At 39.3% G+C, this 23649-nt stretch overlaps 4 protein-coding genes across 7 annotated transcripts; 1 reads left to right on the plus strand and 3 right to left on the minus strand.

Annotated features, from left to right (window-relative positions):
* Positions 1-364: 364 nt before the first annotated feature.
* Positions 365-8413, minus strand: Sec24ab (Protein transport protein Sec24AB). Its single transcript, XM_071721671.1, has 15 exons — positions 8194-8413; positions 7478-7638; positions 5920-7025; positions 5653-5808; positions 5444-5559; positions 5157-5259; positions 4894-5020; positions 4698-4807; positions 3903-4518; positions 3387-3716; positions 3210-3320; positions 2918-3090; positions 2488-2823; positions 2247-2350; positions 365-2105 (listed from the first exon to the last, which is right to left on the minus strand). Exons 2-15 carry the CDS (start codon positions 7617-7619, stop codon positions 1991-1993), a joined length of 3645 nt encoding a protein of 1214 aa, XP_071577772.1. The 5' UTR covers positions 7620-7638; positions 8194-8413; the 3' UTR covers positions 365-1990.
* Positions 8414-9030: 617 nt separating this feature from the next.
* Vimar (visceral mesodermal armadillo-repeats) lies at positions 9031-12499 on the minus strand. The gene is made up of 10 exons (XM_071721684.1): positions 12217-12499; positions 11979-12119; positions 11520-11753; positions 11156-11322; positions 10815-11046; positions 10486-10632; positions 10023-10418; positions 9795-9927; positions 9470-9732; positions 9031-9385 (listed from the first exon to the last, which is right to left on the minus strand). Exons 1-10 carry the CDS (start codon positions 12227-12229, stop codon positions 9231-9233), a joined length of 1881 nt encoding a protein of 626 aa, XP_071577785.1. The 5' UTR covers positions 12230-12499; the 3' UTR covers positions 9031-9230.
* Positions 12500-12649: 150 nt separating this feature from the next.
* Positions 12650-14369, plus strand: LOC139782684 (transmembrane protein 242). Of its 3 annotated transcripts, XM_071721724.1 has the most exons (4): positions 12650-12805; positions 13390-13500; positions 13579-13766; positions 14122-14369. In XM_071721724.1, the coding sequence occupies exons 1-4, from the start codon at positions 12736-12738 to the stop codon at positions 14125-14127; spliced, it is 375 nt and encodes a 124-aa protein (XP_071577825.1). In that variant the 5' UTR covers positions 12650-12735; the 3' UTR covers positions 14128-14369. The 3 variants fall into 3 exon arrangements, with proteins under 3 accessions (XP_071577825.1, XP_071577823.1, XP_071577824.1); XM_071721722.1 differs by having other exon boundaries at positions 13390-13766; XM_071721723.1 differs by having other exon boundaries at positions 12770-12891; positions 13390-13766.
* A 694-nt stretch (positions 14370-15063) lies between these two features.
* Positions 15064-23635, minus strand: LOC139782677 (very long chain fatty acid elongase 6). Of its 2 annotated transcripts, XM_071721707.1 has the most exons (4): positions 23415-23635; positions 23041-23302; positions 20547-20917; positions 15064-18103 (listed from the first exon to the last, which is right to left on the minus strand). In XM_071721707.1, exons 3-4 carry the CDS (start codon positions 20870-20872, stop codon positions 17551-17553), a joined length of 879 nt encoding a protein of 292 aa, XP_071577808.1. In that variant the 5' UTR covers positions 20873-20917; positions 23041-23302; positions 23415-23635; the 3' UTR covers positions 15064-17550. The 2 variants fall into 2 exon arrangements, with proteins under 2 accessions (XP_071577808.1, XP_071577809.1); XM_071721708.1 differs by lacking the exons at positions 23041-23302; positions 23415-23635 and adding an exon at positions 21162-21307.
* Positions 23636-23649: the final 14 nt, after the last annotated feature.

Raw genomic sequence — 23649 nt, forward strand, 5'->3', positions numbered from 1 at the left:
GTCGACGCCGACGATGACGACGACAACGCCGACGCCGACGCCGACGCCGACGCCGATATCGCCGAACTAGAGTAGGGGTAGTTACGATACATCCCATGTTATCTACGACACAGATTTGCATCTATTATAATACCTAATACTTTCTGTCTATATACATGGATGTCCCATACATATATAAGATCAAAATGAAACAATGATCTTGTTTTAGGATAAAAGTTTCGGGGAAACTTCGACTTTGTTAATCCGAAGCTAGTGGATAGCGGACTAAAGATCGAGGCATTCTTGTAATATACAGTTGATAGTTTATAAAAATCGAATGATATACACGGGTATAGAGGATCATTAAAGGATGTAACAACAAATGTACAATTATTTCCCGTATAATTATATATATATATATATTATGTATGTATATATATAATTATTAAATAATAGACTAAATCGTCACACGCTGTTTTTGCCTTCGGCGGATCGTAAAATGGTGAGAAAAGAATAACGCCGGAGACTCCCGTTTGGCAGCATGACAAAGTACGAGTAGTACGATTATTTTACAATATTCATTTGTTTATTTCTTATATAACACTTGCCAGTGCTATTGTTCATCATTATTTATTTTGTTATAGAGTACTTTATAGGCGAGTTTTTGCCCGCCCCGACGATCGATTCGTATTTTACATTGGCGCGGAAATCGTTCTCCGTCTTTCCCCCTATATATTTTTTTTACAATTAGTTATTTAATTAATTCAATTGCAACAATATTTTAATTGCAATGTTCGTCGACCGTTCGAGAAATTGGCGTTACGACTTCGCTCATCACAAAGTCCAATTTTACAATGCGAATTAACAACATGTCACCGTTTAAGGAATGACATAGCGACTGATAATATAATTTTTCATGAGTTTTTCTACTACCCCCTTCCTGTTTGTATTTTATTGCCTGCAGGTGATTAAATTACAAGAGCGCATTGCTTATCACCGTGAAACATCTTTGTTTGGCGACACCCACAATCTGCAAGCATCTTCATTTATTATTATTTATACTGAAAATGCAAAATTGCACTTATTTAATTTCCTTTCTATTGCATATAATTATTTGTAACTAATATTTTTCAGGATATTTTTGAAGATGGTATTTCTTTTTTAAGGTAAGAACACTTGCGTATTGCGACAATACCGATACTTCGATACAGAGATTAAAAGAATGCGGAATAGGAAAACGTAGTTACAAAAAAAAAGAAATACTCTATACAAACATCATCAAAAATAGTCTGTTTCCTCTATTTTAAATCTGTTTTCCTCTAAACTAAGATTTTCTCTCTCTTCTTGCGTCGCTCTCTCACTACTTATATTTACCACGTAATCATGAAAAGATAAGAAAGCGAGAGAAAGGCAGCGGGCAATGGCATTTCCACTCATATGTGCCACTAGATTAAGAGAGGAAAATCTTAGAATAAATGAAACGCTCGATTCCAACAATTGTAGGATAGAGGAAAACGACTGTGGCCATCATGCTGATGCTATTTAACGAATTACCGCTATTGTGAAAAAGATTTTCCTACTGAACAAATAAATCTCGTAGATTAAAATTGTCATAGGTATAACACAAAATCGTAAAAAATTAGATATTTACTGGACGAAAAGAAATTGCTTAACCCAAGTGGATACGCGCAACGAGAACGCAAGTCCATATGTTGAGGCTACCGATGGTAAATAATTAATAATAATATTAATAATTACAATCTATCATGTTTAAATGCGTCAGTGTCTTTCGATAAGGCTGTCACTGCTGCATAAGTAGATGGCATATAAGTAGTAGATCTTGAATCACGTGACATGTCCCAAAATATCCCGAATGACCCATGATCGATTAATGAATTATAACAGATTGCGCAATTTTTCAACTGCGCGATTGTTTTATAATAGTTCCATAAACCGATGATTAACACCTCCCACAGGAGTTGGTCTCACATACGAGAATTCCTTAACTTCGTCACTCCTTCACCTGTGTCTTGAGATGCTGCAAAAATTCGTAGTAACTAAGAGCAGATTCAAATCGATCTTCTATCAATCGCTCGATGAACAACGTCCTAAAGTGGCTATCGTCCCTGAAAGATAATTTTTCCCATGTAAAATGAATCACGTTGTAGGATATCAGATACGCGCACCGCGAGATGATTCTACGAATTCTATTAAAACTTGTGATAACGTACATATTTATTTTCATTAATCAGAAACGATTCGCTTACCTGACAACTTGTACAGCTACGTAGTATGGTTTCTCCTCTTGTAGGCTAAACACAAAGTTTCGTAACCGTTCGCTTTCTACTGTGTCCAATTCTGGTAATTCGTACTGCAACACAAATTACACAGATTAGATCACAATACAGATTAGAAGATTACATTCTTATCAGTGGATTAAACATTATAACATGTAAGCGTGCCGATTTTTGGCTAGGAATACGTAGTCGAGAAAAGTAATATTCTTACCATTTCTTCTGGAATAGACGCGAACCCCGAAGTGCCAAACACGTTAGAACAGAAAACTGGATTGACGTTCTTGCCAACATAAATGAAGATTCTGTCGCCAGCATCCATAAGAAAGACTCCTCGGCTGTCGAGTTTCTCGGCAGATAAATTAAGCCGAGGCGGCTGTGGACACACTTTGCCGTCAATGTCCTTCGCGTTATGATCGTCGAGCACGTGAACAGGATACAAATCGGGATAAACCACCTGCATCAGCTGTGCCAACGGCAATGTTTTCAGTTGGAACATAGCGAATATGCGATCATCCAAACGCGTGTTCGTGCCAGATCTGAACGCTACCTGCAAGTTCAATACAAAATATTAATGACAGCATGTACAATATAATTAAGTGTGAGATGTTTGTTAATTTGATAGTTGAAAATTGATAACTTACGCTCTTCAACAGTGCGATAATGTATAACGGCAACAGTTTTAAACTTCCTGGAGCAATAAGTCCTCCGCCGCTGGAAGATTGCGCCAGTTTGTATGCGGATAAGATGTCGATAGCGACGTTTATTAATGCATCTCTAGCGTCCGACAAAGATGATTGAAGTGATCGATCGACAGCTGAAGATATTTAAATAAATGTCTCTTTATTTCATTTAATTATGATTAACACAAATAATTAATTGTTAAACTTTTACGTTGCGGTACATAAGGATTTATAGTCCGCAGGTTTAACTTACCCATTTTTGATAATAAGCCGACTATGCATTGTTGATCTGCAGAATACATAACATCCGATAGACTTGCCACGACTGGCAGGCACAGAGTGTGTACTCTGATTCTTCGCTCACCTTTAAATAGAAATATAGAAGATATGAAATACGTGAAGAAACTCTAAAAAAGACAGAAATAATTACCTTTGCTTGAAGTGTACAGAAGAGATGCTTGGAAGCATACGCTCTGTGTATCGGACAGATTTTCGTCGATAGAGATTTGCATGCCGAAACCAGCGTCCGGATTAATATTTGGCAAGCAGAGCAGATCGGTCGATCGAACGAAGAAGCTGCCATGGAAAGCGTGAATGCTGAGACCGCGGGTACAGCGAAGTCGCATCACCGCCTCAAAACCAATCTTTCTCGCTAAATAACGGCGTAGTAATCTTTCCAAAGTTTCAATATTCTGTAACTTGGATGCTCGAAACAGTGGAAGATGGTAAATGCAGCCACCCGTAAATTTTGACACGCATGCTGCGAATAAATAAAAGATTGAACGTTACAAGAGTGTTTATCAATATTTTGGAAAAAAGACTGTATATAACTACGTATACCAAAAAAATTATAAATTATAAAAATTAATCTCTCGCAAAATTACAGTTTTAGCACAAAATTATCATTTTTTAAACAACTATATTCAATCAAGATAGATTCACTTACATAAAGTTGCCAAATCGCTGTATTGACTGTTCAATAAGAACAGATCAATCGCGATTTGTTGTCCACTGCAATCCAGAGCAATTCTTTTATAGAAGTCCGTTGCAGGATTGAGATGTGGCACATCTTTATTCACTCTGGTATTAGGATCTTCTCTCGGCTGCAATGCCCCTGGACCGATATTAGGCAGGCACGTTTGAAAAACAGTGACACGCCCTCCGGTAGCGGAAAGGAGTTTGAGAGCAGCTTGAAGACCGGCACCGAGGGCGCTGTTAGTATCATGAGTGCCGCAAAACTTGACGGGAAGCTGAGCAAGAAGGTCGCGGATCAGCTCTTCACGTTCCTTTAGATTTACAATTAGGTTTTCTGGACACGGCAGAAACACGTCGTCGATATCCAGCATGATCATTTCGTGTGGCTGCGAGACGTTATCGGGCATGCTGAAGAAGTGCAGAGCAGAATCAACGGCGAGAAAACCGATTTGAGTGCGGCTGTCGCCGGGGAGACGCGACAGCTCTTCGGTAATAATGTTACAAACGATCTGCAGATAGCCGCTTTCCACCGCAAGACGAGAAACATCCATGACAAAGAGATAGACAGCCGGCTGAGGTGGACGGACCTATAATTCATTCAGTATTTATCAAAACTAAATCTCTTGGGGTATTACAAACAAGTATCTCATTTTTTACGCAAACATACAATTTGTAATTATTAATAGGTGATTATACCACCTGATTTTATAGCTTATCGATTACTTAGCGCAATATATTAAGCAGTAATTAGAAAAAAATTATTAACCATATATTCGCTTGGTGCAATAAACTCTATCGTTCCGGTTCTGACTTCTGGCCGTCGCGATGGATCGCCGTAAGATTTCGTCACAGGATCGAAATGAAATTCTTCAGGAACTATGCAACAAAGCGTAAATATATATCTAACTCTTGTCATGTAATATTAAGCAATAGGATATGAAAAAATTCAGCATGTTCATTACGTTCGTTCAATCTGAAACAGAGGTTGCACTTCCATCTCCTCGAATCGACGAAATATACAAACGGGTTGATATATGTTCGGCAAGCTCGACAACGCACGATCGTATTGCACTGAATCACTGCTAAATGCTGTTACGACAAATATTAAAAACTTTATTAAAATTTATTTCCAGATGGTATTCTAAAAAATGAAATAGCAGCAACATGTTCTTCTATGTCTGTATATTAAAAATTATAAAAATTTATTTATGTGTATATCACTCACGTTTAGATCCTTAAAAGGATGTATTAATACGCCGAATGGCAATCTTGATTTCTGCAGAAGCGAATTTGATTCTGGGACTTTTGTTAATGTACACCTGAATATCCTGTAATTATTCCACATATTTCGTGAGACACTTCTATGTAATGAAATAGTTTTAGTAATAAGAGTTCTCTAAATTGTTCAAATCTTTGATTCGCGTTGGTATTTTGGATACGTCGATTCTCGTGTAATAGAGATGTTAATCTTCGCATCTTAAATAAAAAAAAGGAGTAAGAAAAAAAACTCACTCAGGATTACAATTTACGGCATCTAACATTTCCTGATGTAACTTGATCTTTGGTGGTTCGACTTTTTCAGGCGGCAGTATATTTCGGCACTGTAAGAGGTCTATCGACTCCACCCCCTATAAAGAATGTTATTAATTTACATATTGAAGAAAGTAACATATTTAAATTGCATATATAATTATATATACTATTTCAAGAAAAATAAATACCCATAATTTGTTGTAGCCAGTTTGTGTGACGTTCAAATTGCTCATCTGATTATTTAATTGATTTAATTGGTCAGGGTACATATTAGGATACCTTCTATTTGACGAGTCTAATGGAACATTTGTCATCGGGCCAGGATACTGCGAACGAGGATCATACTAAAAATAACATAAATCGAAATATTAAAACGCCACGTCACTTTTTGAAGAAAATATAAAAGATTAATTAAATAAAATTTAACTCTATTACACAAACGTTACATCCATTACCGTTTGCTGTCCCGGAAGAGGAGGTACTCCTGATGGAGGTAATCTTACACCATGTAACTGATTACCTCCTGAAGGCGGTAGCATCGCGGTATTGGCAGTGTCTTGTTGCGGATATCTCCTCTGGCCAGTTAAATTTTGATGTACATTCTGACCTTGAGGAATACTTCCCAGTCCCGTAGGATCCATATAACCAGTAAGTAAATTTTGAGGTTTCAAAGGTTGAGTGCTATAATCTTGAGGATTTCGTGGACCTATATTATGGCCTTGTGCACTATAGAATAAATTCTGTGTGCTAGAATTTGGCATTGACGATGCATTGGATATATTCTGTTGAGTTCCATATCTGAGTTGTGAACTACTTAAGCTTTCGGAAGGACTAATTGTCGATTGTGCTTGGACGTTCTGAGTCCTTGGAGGTTGTGTACTGGAGCTCATTGGTTCTTGCTGTACATAACTGTTTTGATTTAAATGTTGAGTAATGTTCGAAGGAGGTAGATTAGCGTTGGATGCGGGTGGAGGGGTAGGATGCCCTTGATCGTATGTCAAGATCTTATTTACTCTAGCAAAGGACGTCTGACTCTCCGCAGTTTGATCTGTTGAGACTTGACTAGTCTTATCGATGCTACTGGACATTCCAGGAACGCCCATAGTACCCTGCGGAATGTTGGTAGGTGGAGGATTAGTCGCCCATTGATAACTTTGGTTCATTTTAGCCGGCTCTGGTTTAACAGTATCCGCAAACATTGATGGCGCGGACACTGGAGTCAGATTTTTTGCTACTGGAGGCATCTGATTCGAAGGAATCATGGGTCGATGAATTTCTTGGCTAGGTTGAGACACAAAAGCAGTCGAAGGTGTACTGACTGCAATGTTCTGACGAGTACTAGCGACATACTGGTTATGGGCACTATATAGATTTGCAGGACTATATGGTTGTGACGTTCTAGGTGGTGGAGGTAACATATTGGAGTTTTGAGGTCCGTTTATTGGTGGCATTGGCGGTCGTGGCAACTGAGGCCGATATTGGTTGTGAAGATATTGAGTTGGTGACGGATCTCTGGAGGTCTCCCTGGACGGGTCACGCGACGACTGCGACGACGACGTACCTAAAAACACATTTTAATCGTTACAATTATAACAGTACACTTTTCAGACAAGATCACATTATCTTCAATAATTTTGAAATTTGATTCACTGATTCACATTTAAAGACTTCTAGCACTTTAAAAAGTCACAGAAACTTAAAAATTTATTATCCCCTTTTTATAGCACAAAATATAAAGTTTACATGATTTTCTTATGTTAGCTACTATTCGTTTTATTTTTAGAAATGTAAGAAATTGAAAGGATAAAAAAGGAATAAGAGGATTGATTATATTAATTTGATTCTTATCGTGTAAAACGTGTTGCCACATCATATATGTGCAAGAGCAATGCCACTGCCTTCAGGAGTCATTGCCCTAATAAAGGAGCTTCTTATAAAAGCAAAATTGTAACAATATAGATATATTTTATTTTAGAATTAAAAATTCTCCGTACACTCCTAGCAAAAACTTGCCGGTTAAATTGAACTGAGAAGACTGCATTCCATTCTGCTGAGATGCAGGATTTTGACCATTTACTATGGGAGGTGGTTCGTTCTTCAAGGGATTGTTGGACTCTGCGTACAGTGGATACTGGTAACCGCTTGACTGTGACATTTTGTTACTTTAACAATCACTGAAACAAAACACATTAAATTTATTTTTATTTAGGAAAGTATAACACGCTTTTAAAGACATAAATTTCTACATATATCAAATATATCAAACATCTAACTCTAGGTTATCTGGAGAAAGTCCACCAATGTTAATATTCGAGATACAGGGTACATAATAAGGACGTGGTAACAATCAGATGCTTAGCTTCCATTTTAATTGCTACTGTAGTTCAACAAACAACACAAAAAGAATTCAGTTAATTGTGAAATTGCCCCAGGCAACAACAAGAACATATATAATTCTGGCAAATTATAGGTCTAGGTAGCACAGCTCCCAGGCTCAGCTAAAGATATCATAGAGACTGCAAGAGGTTCCAAAAGACTGTCAAAAGTTAGACAGATCGGTGCGAAAGGACCAGCATCGCCTGGGACCTCGTTGCAGGGCGATTACCGTGTTAATAATCTATGAGGAGAGATATATAGATCAGGTTGACGTTTAGGACAGCCAAAGCGCATTGTCAGCGTGTGAAAGGTTAAAATGCAGAAGACAGGCTGGTACCCTCGAACGCCCCTACCTGCGTAGTCTTCGTGATCATGGATCATATGTTCGTGATGACGTGAATCGCCGAAAGTTAGAAACGGATAGACGCAGGCTCGCGCATCGCCCTCGTTGCCGTTCGCCTCCACGCAGCACCACAGGATGTAAATTAATAGCAGCGATTCACGAACGAAGGAACGAACGGCACACGCACAACATTACGTGGCAGCTCGCGCGACCGCTGCGCCATGGACTGTGGCACGTGACGGTACCAGATGGCATTGCGATTTGCGAGCCGCGAGGCCGGCCAGGGTTCACCTGTTATATACCGAACGACCTCGATTAAACTCCGATTAGCTTAAACGGCGGTTAACTTGTCAAGCGATCTACTTGTTTTGTTAACGCAGCGAATTATCTTAATTAAAAATTTTGCTTCGAGCATTTCTGCCGTTTGATAATCACTAAGTGGCGACCAAACTCTGATTAATGTAATCACTTTATCAGCAATTAATTCTATACCGATAGAATCGCTTAAAACAAAATTTCTTATTTATCCTCCCTGATCTAATTCCTTTTTAGTATATCAAAAACAAAAAATTGATAATTCTCTGTTAATAAAATAACACAGGTATCACTTGGTAAGTTAATCACTGAGTTAATCGGAGTTTGATCAACGTTATCCTTATTTTTGTGCTCATGCACGCATAGTTCTCGAGCAATCGCATCAGCAATATTTTTAAATGATGTAAACATTACAAAATGTAGAAGGAACGTATGTCCTTCGCAAATACAGAAGCAACTGCTCGCTTAATTCTCGAAACGCTTTCGCGAAGATCTTTCAGCAGGAGAATCAATCGCAACAGCATCGATAGAATACGTACATCAATAGAATATATATATTTCTCGATAAATAAAATATGTTTTGCAATCTGTGGATCAAGTTGGGACGATTTGGTCATTGAAGAAGTCTGTATGGTTCTTTGGAATGAGATGGAAGATACAACGGTAAGAGAATGGCAGCGCGTATGAACGCGTAAGGTTCCGAGTTGGTCATTGTCATCGTCGTCGTCGTCTCTAGTCGCAGTTGGTTCCCAAGGCGGTGCCCAGCGCCGCTCGCAAATTGGTAACCCGGGCCTGCAGTTCCGTGGCGGAATTCTCATTTATGTGCAGTTGCAAGATCTTGCACGCGTTGGCCAATCCGCAGCTCTTCAGATGCTCCTTCAATCGGTCTAAAACAAACGGCGCGTAAAATTGTCAGTCGATCGAATATCGAGTAATGATACTCATTCTCTCAGGATGGATCTTTAAGATACCTGATTGTAGAACACTGTCCAATAGCGACAACGCGTTCAGTACGATGTGCACTTCGAGATTTTCGCGCGCGAAGAACTCGCACATGTTACGTCCAAAGCCCGCTTTGATCAGTAACTCCTCGGATTCCGCCGGGCAGATTCTCGTCAGTATCGTAAGACCCAGAATCGCTTCGTTTTGCATTAGCACGTGTTGCGCTAGAAGCATGCCAACTAGGTGCTGCACCGCACCGTACTTGATAATTGACAGACCAATTTGCTTGTCCCTAAAAAGTATGTATAAAGTTTTGGAACCAAGCCTTTTGCCAGTAAGCCTTTGAGAACGAACCTGCTGTTGTTTATTAGCCAGGCGATTAATCGATTGGCTTCGCCTTGGACACCAGGATGATCTTCGGTACTGCACCACTCAACTGCCCGCTTAATCAAGTCCTCTCTTCGTCCTAAAGAGATCGCGGCTTCCCCTGAAGCAAATAATTCAGCCTTAATTATTACGTTACTCATTCTGAGTCAAGTTAAATATCGCTTTAATTCTCAAAAGAAGCTTACGACCTCTTACTTTGACCGTCTATGACTATCCTAAGCGTTCCCAGTAATTTGAAAACGACGGGGAAGGTAGGAATCTCCAGCATTGGATAGAGAACGTCGATCAGACCGTCGGCAAGAATCGGTGATTTGTTGTCCGCGGGTATAACGAGATTACGTAAAGCGCTGAGCAAGGCATGCTGGCATCTAATATCGCCTGATTTGGTGCCGTTTTTTTCAAGAATTTTTAACAGCTTCCGATGAATGCCCTGCTCGACCATGCGCTTGCAATGTGTGTCGGTCCGCGCGACATTGCCCATTGCCAAAACGGCGGTGATCTGCAAGTCTTCGTCAACGCTCTCCAGCCATTCTACTAGTTTCTTGTACACAGGACCCTTGCTATCGTCGTAGAGAAAATTCATGCTGTCATCTAAGAAAAAAGTTGTATGTTTGTTACAGCTGATAAAGTTTGCATTTGAATTTTTCCTAGGACTCACCTCCAGTTAAAATCAAAACGATTAAGTTACAGGCAACTTTAAGAATTGACCGAGTTTCCTCATCGTTGCATTGGGGGCCATGTTTCTCCAATAGTTTCAGGAGCAATTCACACACTCCTGACTTAGCTAACAATAGTTTTGCATTTTCTAGGAGTAAAATTACGATATTAAAGCTGTTGCTCTTTAATTTAAATAAATTGCATACTTAAATCCAATTTTGTGAATTTACTTAAGTCTAATTATACTGAAATATTTAATCACTGTAATCCCCTAATTCAATTTGCACAATTTACATTAATCTAATTTTAATTATTAATTTATTAGTTTACCGTCTTCCGCTTGGCCGTGCAAGAGCTCCAAGCACATCTCAGACAGCTCAGAAGAAGTGTCATTGGCTAGTATGTCAACCAGAACTCTCGTCAATCTCTCGTCGAGAAATATAATATTCTCGTCGTTCAATATCCCTAGAGTGAGTAACACGTGCATCGCCGCTTCGCCACCGCTAATTCCATCTTCTTCCAAAACGCTGCAAATAATTGGTACCATGTCCTCCTCGAGTGCCTGGTGAAGTATATCTTAATAAAATTATCGCTTACCGTCGCTTTCCATTTTGCAATATCACTATTTATTGTCAATTACAATGTATAAAATGTATTTTCAAAAAATTTACCTTCTTGTACAACATATCCTGATCCACCAAAAAGTTCAACAAGAATCCAGCAGCTACATTCCGCAGAAAGCTGGCGCCTTCGACGTTTTTTAAGGCAATTCCTTTCTTTAATAGCGCTAGGATCAGTTTCAAGCCATCCTGCTCTCTTACCAGATTTTTACCGATCTCTGCAACACAAATATTTATCACTAACTTTTCAATAATGAAACATGCATATTTATGAACTACATTGAGAGAACTCAATATAAATATCCACTTAAAAATACATCAAAGAAAACTACTAAAACTTGATGGCTATTATTTAGAAATAACAGATAACCATGTAAGACAGATTTTCTCGTATAAATATAGCTATTGCAACAACCATTCTCATAGCAGATGTTTCCTAGAGCTCTGGAGGTCTGCGTCAATATGTCTACATCTTCTTCCTTTAGCAAATTAATCAATGCCCGTATCAACTCAAGACTGGTACATTTCTCTCTTCCACGATCAGTCTTTGCAATCTCCGCAATAGCCTTTGCAGTCTTCGCTATAATCTGTTTTGATTTGTGCCCAAGCAGTGTCAGGAAGACTTCGTCAATGACTAATTCGGTGGTCTCTGAAATCACGCGTCGCTAAGTTGATAACAATTTTGTGCTGTGTAACACTAAGGCTGCGGTCCATTTGATGTTACAAGTGCTTCGAAGCGTTCTTTTTCTTCTTCTTTCTTCATTGAAAGAAAGGAGAAGAAGAATGCTTCGAAGCATTTGTAGCATCAAATGGACCGCAGCCTTAGTCACAGCACTACAGCAGTAACTTTATTGCAGCTTATTCATCCTTATACCTCCAATCGACGTTTTGCTAACGTTCACCACGGAATCCAATATCCGAGCAACATTGGGACATTCCTCTTGCGAGGCCTCAAGTCTCACGACGCACTTCTTCAAGTCGTCAACGAGCTTGTCAATATTGTGCTTCGCCTCGCCTGTAACATACATCTCGAGAGATCTTCGCCCTTTCGAAAATAGACAGCCCGGCGAGAAGAGGGGTGGAATGGAACGCGAGTGAGACAGGGTGATTACCTTCCATCTCCATCACAGGCAAGTGCGCGTCGAGAATTCGCCAAACTCACGGTCGATTCGCTCCTGATACCGCACTTCCCTCGCGGATCTTGTAAAAAAATATCTCTCGCTCTATTTTGACGTACAATCGACTTCTATTTTCTAAAGATCATTGTTACTGAGTCAGTCGCCCTTATTATTCCAATGGCACATGCGCAAAATGAAAATATCGTTGCCGCGTTGTTTTCACTTGCTTTTCTCGCTCTAACGTGGACACATGACGTGACACCACATAGCGAATTATCGGGATTTTTAAACCCAGATCTCGATTCGCAAAATAACTGATGTCGGCAAGATCGTGGACTGCTTTACCGACCGAAGGCAGTTCAACCGCGCACGAAGTTACTGACAGAGAAATCTTTGTATATCGATCCATGGACAAATGTCGCTGTCTCATCATGAAGCTAACTTTACAGACACGAGTTTGGAGCTTTAAAAATGGCGGACACCATCGGCTAGTTCTCCTTCTCCTGTAACGCGATGGCGGAATCAAATGACACTGTAGAAACGTCCATAACGAAATCTGCGAAACGACGGGAGAAAATTTATGGTATATTTTATTCAAGAAAAGTATCGAGGAACATTCGCGTATACGTTGCTCGCCGCAAGCTAACCTCACTTTTGTGATGGATCAGGGTGATTTTCTGCTGCTTGACTGCACAAACACATGAGCTATCAGTTGTTTATGGCTTATCAATTTAGTTGGCTTATTAATTTCACTTTGCTAAATTGCCTCACCCTTCGTGCAACACATTTTACATTTAATATGAATGAGAAACCTCGAGAAACCATTTCGAGATGCCGTAGCAAAATATTTTGATTACGAACGATGCCTTTCACGACTGTTTTTGTTTACGCGAGCATTACTTCTGAACTTACGACAATTCCTCCGCGTAAATGAGTGATGAATTGTCGTAAGTTACTGCAGAAATAACGCTCGCGTAAACATAGTACGTGTGAAATTTAATATTTCAACTCTTTTATTTGATAATTATCGCATAGCAATTTCCCATCATTCGGGCAATATATAATTGTTTTTAATTAATATTCAACCAAGTTTTTTTTTTCAAATTTTTCTATTGATATTTATTCAACATTAATGCCCCTTCAATAAAATTATTGTTATTTTTGTAGCTGCAGTGTTTCTAAGCACCGTCGCAGGTATTTCTGCTCTTGCTGGATTTGCCAGGGCAGTGGCGGCAACCAGGAAACAAGATCCAACACATTTTGGAGATGGAATATCCGGTATAAAAGGAGTACGTGAAACTGGAGCTTCATTAGCTATAAGAGCCCTTGGCTGGGGCACATTTTACGCTATCACAGGCTGTGGCTTATTTTTTTATGGAATCTGGAAGATCTCTGGAGCCACTAATGCAGAGGAATTCAAACTCAAGATGGGTTCCGTGCTACCAAAAATACCTAAAAATAATCCGCCCCAAAGCAGGACGGAGTTCGAGGGCTTGACAGATTTGTTGACATATATTTCTGAAGATTGGGGACGAAACAAAGAGGTATAATTGACCCGATTATAAAATATTCAGACATTTTGATCTTTCTAAAAGTTTAAAATGTTTAAAATGCCAGAATAGAAATATTTGGGATTGATATACAAGGGTATACAAAGATATAGAAAAACTTCTCAAGCCTCTGTAAATTTTCAATCTTTTTTCCCTTCTCAGAATATTGAGAATTAAATCATTAAATGATTTAACAGAAAATATTTAGCAGAAATTCGAATAGAATTATTTAGAACACGGTTTTTTTCCTTAAAATATTTTTGCAATGGTAATTACATTTAAAAAATAACGAGTCATTTTAGGCAGATTACTGAGTGACGTAATGATTTCATTTGTGACTTTTTTGCAGGAATAAATATTGCATGATATCTGTGTGTGATATCAGAGCTGGTCATTGTTGACTTAATAACATACGATTCGCGTAATCAGCTGAGAATCGTACGACTGGGTCACGCACGGGTTTACTGCATGCATAAGTAGTAACAAGTCAAAGTCTTGTGGACCTTTGTATCAAAGTGATTGTTGGAAGTTAACTTGTGGAAGATTTTGTATATTTGTTGTACTTAGATTTATATTTAATAAAAATTACGAAGCGTCGTTTCCTTCTCATTTCGTAGAATAATGGCGCACGATACTCAATGATTCATTCAAGCCAAATCTTTTCTTTATCATCTTGAAATTGTGTTAGAGAGAAAAAGAGAGAGAGAGAGTGTGTGTGTGTGTGTGTGTGTGTGTGCGCGCGCGCGTATATATATGTATGTGTCAAATTTTGAAATGCTCGATTCTTCGTGACTTGACCGATTGAAAATTGACCTTAAGATATTTTAATTCCAGTCTTTGCAAAATATTCAATCTGCAATTTTACATTTGTCCTTTTACATTATTGACCTTTTCTGCCTTTCATTGAAGATATATATCATTTCAGATTCATCATCCATCAGATTCATGGCACGTGATAAATTAGACAAAAATCAAGGACTTAGAATGTATATATGATATTATCGTAGTTTTTTTCTGACGATGAGATAAATATGTAGACAAGCTTGTTTTATTAAAGTCACGTATACAACAGATTGCACGTTCTGTTGACAAAAATATTTGACGAGTTTTTAAGCATGGCATATCGTACAAAAGAAATTGATTACATGAGCTCGCTATCAATGCGAGATAGATCACGTTAAAGGAACGTGAAACTTGACATACACTTGCGCGAAAAATGATGAAAGGTACAAAGGTGGTCTTGGAATATAGAGGATTGCATAAGAGGCGACAATGTAATATTAAACAGTGATGCGTAGAAAAGTGTACAGTATATATTATTATCGTAGACTTGTATTCATTAACATAAAATAACATTTGCATTATTTCGTTCGGATGCCAATATCCGTCGTTGTACGTCATCGAAATTCATTAAGTGTAAAGTCGGTTTTAATATTCGCATAATAAATACGTAAACGATTATTTGAATTATTTTCTCGCGACTAGTTGACAACTTATTGATGAACAATTATAATTAAATATATACGTTAAATTACAAGAGATAAGAGAATGTTTACACGCATAATTGTAGAATCTCTAATTTATGAAAAGAAAAACCCTTTTTTCAAGATGCTTAAGTACTTTTATAAATGTAAAAATGTACATGTACTGTTACGATATGCGATATTCATAATCTTTGTTATAAAAAGAAAAAATTGCTACAACTTCTTTCTCAAGATGTATATTAGAACTGTGGATCAATATCCACAACTACTTGTGCAAGACTGTTCTTAAACTTTTCAACGATGGTATGCGATTTTTAATGCGATTAAAATTTGATGTCTAAAACATTTATTTCATTTTCTACAAATTTATAAATTATTTTAAAAAATAGATTGTTCGTACGACTATTAAGGACTGTTCGCCGGGTACGTCCTTAATTCTTTATGCCCTGTCGAACGCGATAGCACTGAGCATGTTTCTCAGCACATTTCTCTACGCATTATTTAGGTCGCGATTTTTACTTTGACAAGCTATATATTTTCATTATATAGGCGATGAAGAAATGAATATAACGGTAAAAAATTCTCCCAATAACGAATCTATGGATTATAAGATAACGTTGCTTACAACGACATTTAATCTTCTTTTAAAATTGAAATTTGATTAAATTATAAAAAATTATGTGGATTTTTCGCTTATTGCGTTTACAGGACTCGTAATTGAAGCGATTTCAAGATAGGATAATGGAAAGTAAGATCTAGAATCATGGTGTCATGTGGGATTTATAAAGAATTATTATTTACACATGTACGTGTTTGGTCTTATAAATTATTATTAAATAATACCCAGCATATATATATATGTGTATATATATATATCTCCAATTGCAAAAGAGAGATATAGATAGTAACAAAAAAATCATAATAACAATTGTGCAACAGCCGCTCGGACCTGAGAAACGCGCACACACTCGCACACGTTTCTTTCATATGCAAAAGTAGCTCTTTATTAATTACATATAAAAAAATTAAAAGAGGAGAATCGCTATGTGCTTTCTTGCCCGCCCCCCCTAAGCGAATCTCCTCCTTAGGATACCGTCCGCGCACAGGTGGACGCTAATTGGCTATGGATCCTTGATTAGAATCTATGTATCCTACGACCTAAGGACCCTCGAAAAAAACCTACCCTAGGATCGACAGACCGTAGGACCTAAAGATCCAATGAAATATGAATCCTAGGTGTTGTAGACTCGAAAATTTATCAATTCATTGTTTCACGAATCCTATAGGTAGATCTTAGGATCTTATAAGAATCCTGAGAAGTACGTATCTTAAATATGCCTTAGAATCTATGGGCTCGAGAATTTGACAGATTCTGTGCTCCGCAGACCCTGTCTTACGAGTCCTAGGATATAAGGATCCTGAGAAACAACGGCACCCAAGATCTATAACTTTTTAGGACATACGGCTCCTAGAATCTAAAAAGAGTTTAAGAAATATGATTCCTAGGATTCGTGGACTTAAAATTCGATGGTTCCTAGGATGATACAAAATCCTAGATATACGAACGCTATTTAATCTAAATCCTTGTCTCAGACATATTTACAAATCCTAAAAATTTAGAGTTATCCTGTGTGCCACATACTTTAGGCTATATATATATATATATAACTTTACATTTCAACACCTAATGAACATAACAATTTCATATCTTAGAATGTAGACTCCAATATAGTCTACGTGTCTATATGGGTCCATACGTTTCTGAAGGCCTGAAACTAGTATCTCCCATCTTAAAAAGATATCGCAAAAATAAATAACGATTGCGTATTTATTATTAACGAAATTAGCGTAAAATGCTCGTGCCAAAGATCACGTTTCAAAAAAAGAAAAAAGAAAAAATATACATATATTCGAAATTACAGTATTATATTTACAGTAAGTGAGTTAAATAAAACATACATGTCAACATTACTTCAATTAATATCTTAATGTATAATTATTTAACTAAATAATTTTGAAGTAGAAAAAGAAAATGCAAACAATAATTAAAAAAATCGCATTATAGTCCATAAAACTTCAAGTTTAGCGATAGTATCCACTGAACACGTGAATCCTAGAAGCCGTTAAACCCTAATATTTCCTATCATAAATAGATCCTGGATGTATGGCTACGTCGACCAGCGGCGTGAGAAAGAAACAGAGAAAAAGAAGGATGGAGGAAAATAGAAAAAGAGAGTTGGGGGAAAGAGATAGAGAAAAGGGCGCCCAGGCGCCCTAGTGTGCCGAGTACCGCCTTAATTGGCTTTGAGCTTGTCGTTATAGCCGATGTGACCAGGTGCGCTATTGGCAAAGTGCTTCTTATCGGTCTTCTTTCCAGCCACGTACGCCTTATGGAAGAATTGCGCGAATAGGACAAAATAGCTCAAGTACATCGCGAAGCTAAAATGGATATTCATGCGGGTGATGTTGCAGTCCACGTTACCGCTCTCCAGATACTGATACGCGGATATGTTGATAAGGCAACCGATCACCATCTGGGCAAGCTGTAGCGTAGTGATCACCATAGAGATCGCTTTAGGTGGCCTGTACCGCATCGCTTTGAGAGCGTAGTAGGTGTACATAATCGAGTGGACGCAGTAATTCATTACGACGTACCATCGCGCGGACGCGGTGTACTCCGAATACGAGAACCAGGAGTACAATAAGACGGTAATGTGGTGATACCAGTGCAGGAAGATCAGCGGCTGTTTACGCAGCACGATGAAGATCGTGTCGCCGAGCTCGGGTAGTTTCGACAGCACGAACATCCACGTCCAGAAGCCCGACACGCAATCCTGCTCGATAAAACTGCAACCAAATTGATGATTTTCTTGTAGAATATATTTTCAATTGTGTGTCACAAACATCTTACAGGAATTTACAAGAAAATCTCAAGTCGTAGTCATTCAACTGTACGATTATTTAGTCAGTGTCATTATTTCCTGTTCTAAGAAACTATCAAAGTTTATTTTCTCCATTTCACATGAAATTCATGCAAATTTATGCTAAATAAGTCGACTATAATACAAGAAACGAGTAGAAGAAATTTAAAAACCAAATTGAAGACATATATATGGAGGGGTTAAAGCCATAGTGGTGTAAGTCACTTTTTTTAACCTATCGAGTTAAGTTCATAGATGCAGTCTACACATGCAGATATGTTGAAAAAAGAAGAAAAAAAAAGTGGTCAAAAAAATTGACTTACACCACTATGGCTTTAACCCCTCCATATATACATACACACATAGATAACTTGTGTATATATTATTTACATATTGTTTGGATAAATATTTACTTTATCGTTATGATCTAACTTGCAAGTTGTTTCACAAAGAACACAATTCATCTGTGCTTTTCTTTTACCTATGCTTTGTCTTAAAACTTTTCGTGTGTAATCTACTATACAATCCATTATCAGGTATCGTAAATTTAAATGTTACAATTATATTATCTGATTTCAATTTGCACTTTAAATTATCCGTCTTTACGAAATCATAAATTTTTTAATGGTTTCGTAAAGACAGACATTTTAAAGTACAAATTGAAATCAGATAATATAATTGTAACATATATGAATTTACGATATCTGATAATGAATTGTAGAGTAGATTACACATGAAAAGTTATAAGAAAAAGCATATAGATAAAAGAAAAGCACAGATAAATCGTGTTCTTTGTGAAACAACTTGCAAGTTAGATCGTAACGATAAAGTGAATATTTATCCAAACAATATGTAAATAATATATACACAATTAGTTATCTATGTCAAGGTATCAATTTGCTTAACTTTCTCTTGAAGTTGTATTTTTCCAGTTCAGTATTTTTCTCATTTCTCTGTTAATACAAATAAGTGGATCTATTTTTAAAAATGGCATCAAATTTTATTCCTATTTTATTCGTTAAAAAATTTCGACATTTATTGGTTTGTCATATTATAGAAATATAGAATATACGTCAGTCTTCTAATCTTTTATCGCATAGATATTCTATATTTGCTGTTATAATTGCTTATTGTTGTATTTTATATTTAGAACCATATTCGCACGTGTAATGTAATGTGCATATAATCAAAGTAGATCAACGTCGATCTTTTTACAAATAAAAATTATAATTGTAGAAAATATAATTTTCATTTAACTTTATGATTAGAGTTACTTGCTTTCGTCAGTGGGCCTATTCTGTAACTCTTAACAACAGTTTCGTTATCGTTATATTGTCGTTGCGCAGCTTTTTTACTATACACAATATATGCGCAACGCAAGTATAACGATAACGAAACTGTCGTTAAGAGTTACAGAATAGACCCACAGATTACATAAGCTATACGTAAACAATTAAAACTAGATTTAATTATGAAACTCTTAATGAGCTATGAAGATGAGCACATACACATGAAAAATCTCTCTCGGAAAATTATTAATATTGATCATAATTATCTTAATCTAATGAGCATCTTAATTGTTTATAATTTTGAAGCTACTGTGATTTTATTTTCGTATTAGAATTTTCGACTTTAAATTATAAATATCCTTTCTGTCGCAAAACATGCCATCTAAATTTTAAATTATTTCTAATATTTCTATTCTACAACGTAGGAATCTGTTTTTGAATGCTACATAAATGACGAGATAAATTCTTTTAACTGTATAATCGAAAAAATACAAAATATAGACAGAGAATTATTCAACATTACCATAAAGAAGCGCGAACAGGGATTTCTGAAACACTATTTTTGAAGTACCGCAGAAGTATTTATAGCACTGACGGACTTCAACATCGAATAAACGATTCCTATGGAAATCGTCTTAAGCTTCTTATGGAAATTCGTCGCCGTAAAAAAATCAAATGATCTATAAAATCGTACAAACAGCAACTAGTACAAATGTCAAATATATACGCATTGCAAAACACGAATCTATCTATAAATATTTTACTATCTATATTATCTATAAATATTCATGTTTTGCTTCTGCCATGATTATATACATCGAATTAAACGTGCGTTGTGGTTTATGGCTTGTACAAACGGATTCTTCAAGATAAAAGGTTACAAGATATCAAGTATATCCATTCTTTCATTCAGCTATAAATGTAAAAATAAACACTTGTCGACACGCGAAATTGGCAGTGATTATTAATTCTGGCGATAAACAGTAATTATTCGAAGCTGTCGCCACGAATGTGTTTATAAAAGGTTTCGGGAAACGTGAGGCTCAATTGTTTATCGATTTCGATGAAACAAAAACTGACCTCGGTATGCAAATGCTGTGGTGCAGCCCGTGATGCTTGAGGACGTGTATCAATTCGGGCGCCGTTCTGGTGAAGCCGATGATAGAAAAGGTAGCCAATAGCGTGTTCCAAAGACACAGTATTCCCCTGAGTTCGAATCTGGGCCTGCTGGCCATGTAGTGCTGCCCGCCGAATATTAGGATCATGTACAAGCCGCAGTAATAGAAGCCGTTCGTCCAGTTCTTCACCATCCATTGCTTGGTCTCGTGGTGGCTGAACGTTTCCTCGAAGTTAAAAATGTAGGAATAATTCGGGAGGGTCACCTCCATGTAATCCACCTTGTTCATCCTCGGTGTTTTTTTTTTAACAGATCGACGTCTCGCACGGCAATTCTGCAACAGGCAACGGATAAATAAATCGGGGATGTCGACTTGGCTCAGGTCGAGACTTCACGAAGTTACAGCGTGTAATCCGGAGGGGTCTCAACGCCGGCAGGAAAGAATGTAAACATCGCTTTCGCGAGGTCTCTCTCTCTCTCTCTCTCTCTTTTTTTTAAATAAAAATTCAAGCGAGAGACAGGCTTACGACGAAGGTTAAATTCCGAAAGGTGCTATTTACGCGTGTCAATGTTTATACTTGTTAATTTCGATATTGCGAAACTCGAGGACCGTCTCGCTCTCTCGGGGGCTCATTCAGGTCTGTCCACGCGAGGAGCAATATCCGATCTTATATTTAAAATCGCCCGATAAGATCGGGACTTCGTCCGGCCAATGAGACGACCGAACGGGCTCGCAAGATCGGTGCTTAAGGCTATCTCGAGCACGCGATCTCGAGGCTGCATTTTGGACATTTGGATTTTGAGACCTGACTCGCGATAATATCGAGTCGGCCGATCGGACCATGGGTCGGTACACAGTCCGATTTAACTGTACCTCTCAATTTCGAGTAGGGGATCAAGTTAATTAAAGCGTTATCTCGGAGATTTCGGGCGATCTCATTGGCCGGGAGGGATCTTACGATCCAGCTTGAGAGCCTGCTGGCTCTGTGGAGCGCAATCTCGAGTGCGTGCACCGCGCACCGAGCACCGAGGCACCGACTTGAAAAAAGGAGCGCGATCCTCCGAGAGCCGCGCAGCCGCGCCGCGCACGCGTGAGACACGAGCGCGCCAATCCGAGTTCGACCCTCGATCTCACGCCGCGCTCACGCGATGCACGCGATCGATGCTCTCCCGGAGGAGGCCGGGAACGCCGTTTTACGACGCGACACGCGACGCGACAGCCTCGCGAGAGAGATCCGCTCGCGCGGGATCACGCGATGCCATGCCTCGCGCGCGTGTTTTACCGCCGCGGACGACGCCGACGGCGCGAAGCGTTCCCGCATCCGGGGTAGGACGATATTTTTCGAACTCGTCGGCGACGTCGGAAAAGGCACCGCGGGCTGATTGATTCGCAAATTGTGCCCGTGATCGTTGAAATTACGCCGGAAAAACGAGACGGGATGATGCGAGTCACGTGAAGCATCAATTTAAAAAAAAAAAAAAAAAAAAAATTGCGTCGTTATTCCTCCTTCAGAGTTGATAGACGAAGTTGAAAGCGCAGCGTTTTGACGAATGCAGACGCAGGGGAAAATTGTTTAGGTACGCGAAACGCGCGGAGTTAACGATATTTCGCGCGCTGAAGACGAAAATTGGACACTGGAGAAACCAATAGAAATAACATTATCTCTCCGCAAGCGATACGAACAGTACATCATGTGTATGTACAAGCGACATGAATATTCAGAGAAAAGAGCCGTTTACTGGACTTTGGTATACCTAATAACAATATTGCCGATATTGCGTAACGGTAAATGAATATTCAGCTTTTTAATTAAGACGTCAAACGCACGTCAATGCTAAAATGAGCTTCGACCGATTCTAACGACTCTACGAAGACGAAGGTCACAAACTCGGCAAATGAATACTACTTTCGGCAGGTATTCGCTTCTTAAGAAGCTGGTCCTTTCGAACGATGAGGTGAGAGCATAACAAGCGATGATTCCATCCTACATAAACGCCGCCGGCGGGTTTATTGCCTCTTTCGCGGAATAACTTGTTCGACTAGGGATCAGCGTTTGGTTAACGCACGTGTGTCGTGTCGCGTGAAATCTTCGACGCCTCTCACGAAAACACGACTCTCGCCTGTGGAACGCAAGGACGCGCGCTCGTCGAGCGCGGTGCTAAATACATACACTTAGCCGCGGCGCGGCAAGGTGTATCCGAGGTATTAGCGCGCAACGCGTGTATTCTCCATCCAGGTCGTGCCGTCTGGAGCGCGCTTTCTGAATGATTTCCGATCCACGTACACACACGGGCGCGGGCACGCGCGCGCGCGCGCGCGGACGCGGGCACGAGGAGGTGCCCAATTCGTTTCATTCAACCCACACACACGTACCGGCGTGGCGGCGGCGGCCACGTTCGTGCGGCCACAGCGTTCCGCGCGCGCGCACGCACACAGGCAGGTGGGCGGTTACGTACCTAGACTGGCGTTACACCTTTCGCCAATTTTCCCCAAGTCGTTCTAGGCGAGGAAACGTTCGGAGGCGCCGTCGCGTCACCGTCCGTGGCACGGATCTCCGGGCGAACGGCCCCAAAAGGAGGCACGGAGCTGTCAAACGTCAAAAGGGAGGCCCTCTCGGTACGCGTCGCCGAGCCGGCGCGTGTCTCCCGACGTGAGGCGAGGTTGGGCAAGGCCACTTCCTATTGGAGCGATGAGCCACCGGGTGGCTACCGGCGATTTCTGATACACGAGCGAAATCGATAGATAAACAAACGGGAAGGAGCGGAGACGGGACGAGAGATAGTGTACACTCCCGTCGTCCTGCCGTCGCCGACGTCGTCGCGTGACTCACGCTCTCGCTCTCGATCTCTTTCAATATAATCCCACCGGAGTGACCGCGGACCGCTTGCACGCTCCTTCCGGGTCCCACGCGAGCGAGCCGCCTCTCTTTCCCTCTATATGTATGTATATATATTGTGTGTGCGTGTCTAAGACGCGCCGACGTCGCGCTCGATCATGTGCCCGCACACACCACGAAGACAAGCCGCGCTATGCCGCGCGGAAATTGCCCACCCGTCGTCTTATAC

Source organism: Temnothorax nylanderi, unplaced genomic scaffold (assembly GCF_030848795.1).
Source record: "Temnothorax nylanderi isolate EJ_2023f unplaced genomic scaffold, tnyl_v1.0 TNYL_tig0433_pilon, whole genome shotgun sequence".
In the NCBI taxonomy this organism is placed as follows: domain Eukaryota; kingdom Metazoa; phylum Arthropoda; class Insecta; order Hymenoptera; family Formicidae; genus Temnothorax; species Temnothorax nylanderi.